The 6,000-nt window shown below is 31.1% G+C and overlaps 1 protein-coding gene across 1 annotated transcript; it reads right to left on the bottom strand.

Annotated features, from left to right (window-relative positions):
- Positions 1-1,193: 1,193 nt before the first annotated feature.
- LOC145604891 (NAC domain-containing protein 54-like) lies at positions 1,194-5,604 on the bottom strand. Its single transcript, XM_081660876.1, has 6 exons — positions 5,102-5,604; positions 3,774-4,051; positions 2,918-3,280; positions 2,130-2,546; positions 1,958-2,033; positions 1,194-1,871 (listed from the first exon to the last, which is right to left on the bottom strand). The coding sequence occupies exons 1-6, from the start codon at positions 5,256-5,258 to the stop codon at positions 1,429-1,431; spliced, it is 1,734 nt and encodes a 577-aa protein (XP_081517002.1). The 5' UTR covers positions 5,259-5,604; the 3' UTR covers positions 1,194-1,428.
- Positions 5,605-6,000: the final 396 nt, after the last annotated feature.

Raw genomic sequence — 6,000 nt, 5'->3', positions numbered from 1 at the left:
GAAGATAAACCTTACCCTTTAGGGTTAACCATACCCTTAATTTCACCATTTTCTCTTAGGGTTTTCGTTTAATTGGCGGCGCAGTCGCCAGAAATATGGTGGTGGATATGTTGGTTGAGTTCACAAGCTTGTTGACATTGTTGAGTTCATAAGCTTCACGCCCCTTAGATCCATTTGTGTCTAGTTTATTTTCTCTATCTTCTGAAAAAGTAACTTCATCAGTTGACGAAGTTGTTCTAAGCGTTAACTATCCGTTACTAAGGGTCCTTCACTGCCAGCTGGACTGGGACCATAAATATATTACTACCTCCGGTTCAATTTATTCGCAACAAAGAAACATTTTATGTCTCACAAATAATACTTCTTTGTTGCAAGTAAATTGGACCGAAGGTAGTATTTAATTGCATTTTGCAGAAAACTAGGCAAAATAATTACGAGAATGCCATTTGATAAACGTTTGTTGTTTATCAATTTGAGAAACCTGGGTGCGCTCACTAATCCCTTTCTTCTTATAGGTTGGTAAAATTTTGTAATTTAATTTATCCGTTTACCTAGTCTAATATCTTTCTTAAAAAGTGTGTCTAATGGGTGTGTTGCAACTAAATAAAAACGGAGGAGTATAAGTCAAGCCAGCCGCACGAAAATTTGTGTGCGGACGTCCGTAAGCAATAGCTTCTCTCATTTTAATGATCATTTGAGACCTTTTATAGCTAGTGTCGGGTGCATAATTATTAGCTTAATCATGGTCTTTTCTTTTGATGGACAACTTAATTATGGTCTTAATTAATTGAATCATGCTTGAAAAGGTTGGATATAGCCTACATTAGTCAATGAGATAAATCAAAAAAATCATCCTCTTTTAATTAGGATGCACCTGCCTTAAGTTCTCTTAGGAAATAATAATGAGTAGTAATTTTAATGATTGCAAGAAATCTTCTTGCACTTTATTTTCTTCTGATTTTGTTTACTTTACATCACAAGTCTATTCAATTCTTACATAATGTCTTGGCTAGATTACGTTGTGTGTTAGAGATCGAAGAAATAATACGTAGTACAATTTTACTTGGGGGACAATGTGCAAATTAAATACAATAAAACAATGTAAGCCACCATAAAAATAAAATAAAAAAAAAAAAAAAAAAAAACACACAAAATGAACAATTCGCTTAATACATACATTTGAATGACACAATGTCATTGTGATTATAATTAACTTAATGTTACATGTATAAGAATCAAATAGTTTGATTATCCTGCATTTAATTTGATCTCAATGCTCTTAGAAAAATTACAATTAGATCCTAGCAAAGGTAGACAATTACCTTACTTGAATCATTAATAATCTAAAATGTATAAGTCGAAAACTTAATACTCCGTAATAAATTAAATTAGTTGAGGTCTATGTTGTTGATCGAGGGTATGACATTGTTAGCCCATATGGTACATACAAACAGCCAAAACAACAGTTAGTGAAGGCCAAACCCTATTGGCTAACCAACTTGACGCGAACCTCTCTACCTTGTCAGCGTAACAACAAGCCCTATTTTTGGAGAGCATTTTGGGTGTAGATTTCCCAGTACTATTCCTCGCAAATCCTGCCAATTTGTCGAAAAATGATGACTTATTCTTGATACTATTATCAACTTCTTCAAAGGAGTCATCTTTTTTCGTGTTACACAATCCTATGGCACGTTGCAAGTACACTTGGACGGTTTTAGTAGGTTGTACGTGGTGGAACCGCGTTTCAGCTAACCATTGAGATGAAATATATAGGCTTTGGTTCACCTCAACCTCCTCAAATACTTCAAAGCTCGGAGTGCTAGAGAAGTTGTCAATATCATTGTCGTTTATGAAGTTCTTGTTAAGTTCATCTGCATGCATACACGGTACAATATTGTAAGAAATATAAAAATTTGTCAAATTAATAATGTATCGAAATTTCGAAGGTATAAAATACCTTCAATATCATGTTCCCCATGGAACAATGTTGAATTGTTTTCTATAGGGACCATGCCATATTCTCCACTAGTGTCCTGCATGACATCAAATAACAAGAGAAAATTAGAAATATTATTTTAAAAAATAAATATTTGTAACAAATTAGTGTAAAAAATCTCTATAAAAATTACCTTCTCTGAATTTCTTTCATCAAAAACAACCAAATCAGAAAAATCCACCATCCTTTCTGATTTCAACTCATCTACATTTCCTATTCCAACCAAGCTCGAGTTCATATTATCCTCCCATGAATTCTCCATGATCGGCCTCATCGAATTCGCCTGATTATTCATTGCATCACCATAGTTGTTATTGTTGTAGCTTTGTCCTCCTATCATGGTGTTGGGGTGACTTATAAGGTCTTGTTGAGCTTGAGCTACTGATAGTATTTCATCTAGGATATCACCTCCGGTACTTGTACCGCCATTGTTATAACACATTCCCATGTTAGAGAGGTTTGTTGCCCCATAATTTGATGATCCCTCTACTTCTAAAGGAGGCAAGGTGAAACGATGTTGCAATCTCGCGCATTCGATTGCAATGTCAACCTTCAAAATTAAAAAAGAACAACAAATTAGAACAATGTTTATTGCTAGCACGCAATAAATCATGATAAGAAAAATAAGTCAATCATAAACTATATAATCATTTTTAACATTATAATAATCATATTTAAATCAACCATTATAAAATTTTCATGTTTTCTGATAACATGCATATTATATCAAGTGAGAAAACAAAAAAAGGGAAAATGATTTTTATTATAAAACATAGAATATGTTCTCCTCGCTAGACTTATTAAAAAAATTAAAGATTTAACAACAAAAATTTTCTTGTAGTAAAAATAATTTTTTTTCCTCGATAAACATAATATAAGATTAATTCAGCAAAAATAAAGTGAAGAGAATAAAGTCTTTACCTTAGAGGGGGGATACGGAAGGGAGCCGCTATTATGATGAAATGCTGGGGTAGGGAAGCTAAAATCATCTTGATCATTGAGATACTGCAACCATTGACCATCACCCATATTGCGATGAGATGAAGAAGATGATGCATGGCCTTGAGCAAAGATATTAGTTGTACATGATCTTTCAATAGGAACCGAGTAGGCAGAGCTTTCGAAGTCATCACATCTTCCCTCGGAATAAATGTCTATGCTTGAAGATTGTTGATCACTTGACATTTGATGAGCCATATTTGTGGTGTAACCATATTGTGGTGTAATCTTGGGTGGTGTTGGTGGTGTTGTTTTCTTGAATATTCGACATAATGCATATGCATCCTAGATAATACAACAAAACAGGAAGGAAAATGAGACCAATAATTAATAATAGGAAAACAAATTATGTAACTTCAATATAAGATTAGTATGATTAAATTTTGTAAATCATTTAGGGTGGTTATTATAAACTTACAAAGATTAAAAGTATAATAAATCTTAGAAAAAAGCATCATTTATAAATGAAATTTTTACAAGAGTCGATTATCATGTTCTTCATTTCTAATTTAATTATTTATCTATTTACTTATATAATTTCCATAGTTTGTCCGTAAAAATGACAAATTAATGTTGTAGAAATAAGTTACATGACCGTTATGATCCTTGTATATCACTACTCTTAATTATATGATATCCTATAAAAATTTCTTTGCTATTGTAAAAAATAAAAAAAAATTTAAATTTTTTTTTAAAATTTAAAAAAAAAAAAAAAAAGAATCCTATAAAAATTTTACTACTATATGATCGTGTTCATCTTGAGAAAATATGTACATACCTGTAAACCAGAAACAACTTCACACTCCCTCTCATCAAGGCGATACTCGTGCATAACCCAACCAGTTCGATGACCATGAGGTGCTCTTCCTCGATAGTAAACCAATGTTTTCTTCATACCCACAGCTCGCAATTGTGAGTTCACCTTACGATCTTTTCCTGTGGCCTTCCAATAACCCGCCTTTGTGGCACGGTTAGTCCTCGAGCCATTAGGGTACTTACGATCCCTAGGGCTAAAGAAATACCATTCCAAATCCTTGCTTGGCAGTAGCGATTTACCTTCAATATGAAAATTCCATAAAAATTAAATCTTAATTTTCTCTAATATTTAAAATATAAGTATTATAAACTTTGATACGCGTTAAACAAGCTAATGAAAATGAATCTCTTGGAAATTGAAAAAGTCAATGATACTATTTTCGTGATTCGATTGATTTCATGATATATTTCGACGTCGATGGTTCAAAAAGAAATGAAAAATAAATAAGATGAAGGGAAGTGCTTTAAAAGAAAAGCATATAATGTAAGTAGAACCTAGAAATTAAAAGAACAATTATTACAAAGCCCTAAAAAGAAAGGAAACCTTATAAAGCAAAGGATTTCTTTTTGACTAGTAAACGATTAATCCTCCAACAAGTTTCAAGTTTCTTCTGTTATATCTTACTTCTATTATCCATTTTTATGTTAATGTAATTCTAGAATTTAATTTATGTATTAAAACAATTGAAGAGAAAGATTGTTTAGACATAAATAGGACCCCCTTTCAAAAAAAGACATAGATTATGTGAAGTACTGGTTTTTCTTAATCTCAAAACGCATTTTTCCATGCAAGACTTAGTTTCCAAGATTTTTTTTTATTTTTGTAATTTCATAGGATCCTAAATACTGAATAACAGAAACATATTATAACTTGAAATTATTTATATACAAAAATTTACGAATTGAAGTATATATGTCATGCATCCTACATATATCTACCGCATAAATACCTTTTTTATTGATATTAGTTACATAACTATGATTATCTCTAAATGATTTAAATAAATGAATGAAGAAAAGAAATATGATTATCCATTTGTTGTTAAAATAAGAAAACTACTATTATCAAATGAAAAAAAAAAAAAAAAAAAAAAAAAAAAAAAAAAAAAAAAATTGAAATAAATTGAGTTTTATACAACTTAACCATAGCATGCAAACCAAAACTTGAAAAATGAAATGATCTCAATTTCTTTAATAATTTAAATATATTAGTTAATGAAAAATTTCGAACTTAAAAAATGCAAAATAAAAAAAAATTCTAGCTAAGTTATGCAAGAACGAAAGACGTACTTGGCAAGTCCCAAGGTTCACATTTATAGAGATCAACTTCAGCAATGACCTCTAGATCAATCTTACGACCATTGATCTTCCTCTTAAGATAGTAAGCCACCAATTCTTCATCGGTTGGATGAAATCGAAAACCGGGTGGCAATGCAACAGGAGCCATATATGATCAACCGAGTTGTTGTTGTTCTTCTTCGTCGTCTTTTTCTCTTGAGCTTGCTTTTCTCTTGAGGTAAGCTAAGAGAAGATGAAGACTCAAAAGAGAAAAAAGAACAAGTTTGAGGAGACCAAAAATGTTAAGGTAGGGTTTGGTATAAAAAAGGGAACTTAACAAGCCAATTATATAAGCACCAATAAAACAAAAAGAAATTGCAAAAAGATAAAGGGCCCCCCTATGTCTCCCCCACCCTACTTTTATTTCTTTTAAATTTTTAATTCTTTATTTTTTGATATTTATTTCTTTTAATAATTTAATATTAATATTTAAATTATTTTTTGATATTTTAGCTTTGCCTCTTTTCCCATCTAATTATGATTCCTGTTATCGTTTAATTGAAGCTCTTTAATCTAATTATATTTTTCTTCTTTCCTACGTAGTATTTTGTATGGAATTATATATAATTAGTTTTAATATAATGTAAGTGTGTTATGAAATATGAACAACATGAGGTAATTAATATTATAATAATATAATACAAGATCCTATACTTTCATTTTGTCCTATCTTGGGAATCTGACAAAGGAAATCCACGTGGTATTGTTCGATTCGATGCATTACCTGCCGCTAACTGTCATTGAGATATTGGACCTTGGTGGTTAACGAATTTCGGCGGGTTTCTTCGAAATCTAACATTCAGGCATTCACATGACCGATCACAAATGTAACGTAATTATGTAGTTAATTA

This window comes from Chenopodium album, chromosome 22 (genome assembly GCF_948465745.1).
Source record: "Chenopodium album chromosome 22, dcCheAlbu1.1, whole genome shotgun sequence".
NCBI lineage: Eukaryota > Viridiplantae > Streptophyta > Magnoliopsida > Caryophyllales > Amaranthaceae > Chenopodium > Chenopodium album.
This window is presented reverse-complemented; position numbering and strand designations above follow the sequence as displayed.

What these genes read in the sequence shown, in the direction of transcription:
- LOC145604891 (XM_081660876.1), bottom strand. Translation starts at nt 5,258, where the DNA reads ATGGCTCCTGTTGCATTGCCACCCGGTTTTCGATTTCATCCAACCGAT. An exon ending in ATGAAAGAAATTCAGAGAAG is followed by an intron (nt 2,034 to 2,129) that starts GTAATTTTTATA and finishes GATGTCATGCAG; the next exon opens with GACACTAGTGGAGAATATGG. An exon ending in TGGGGAACATGATATTGAAG is followed by an intron (nt 1,872 to 1,957) that starts GTATTTTATACC and finishes GTATGCATGCAG; the next exon opens with ATGAACTTAACAAGAACTTC.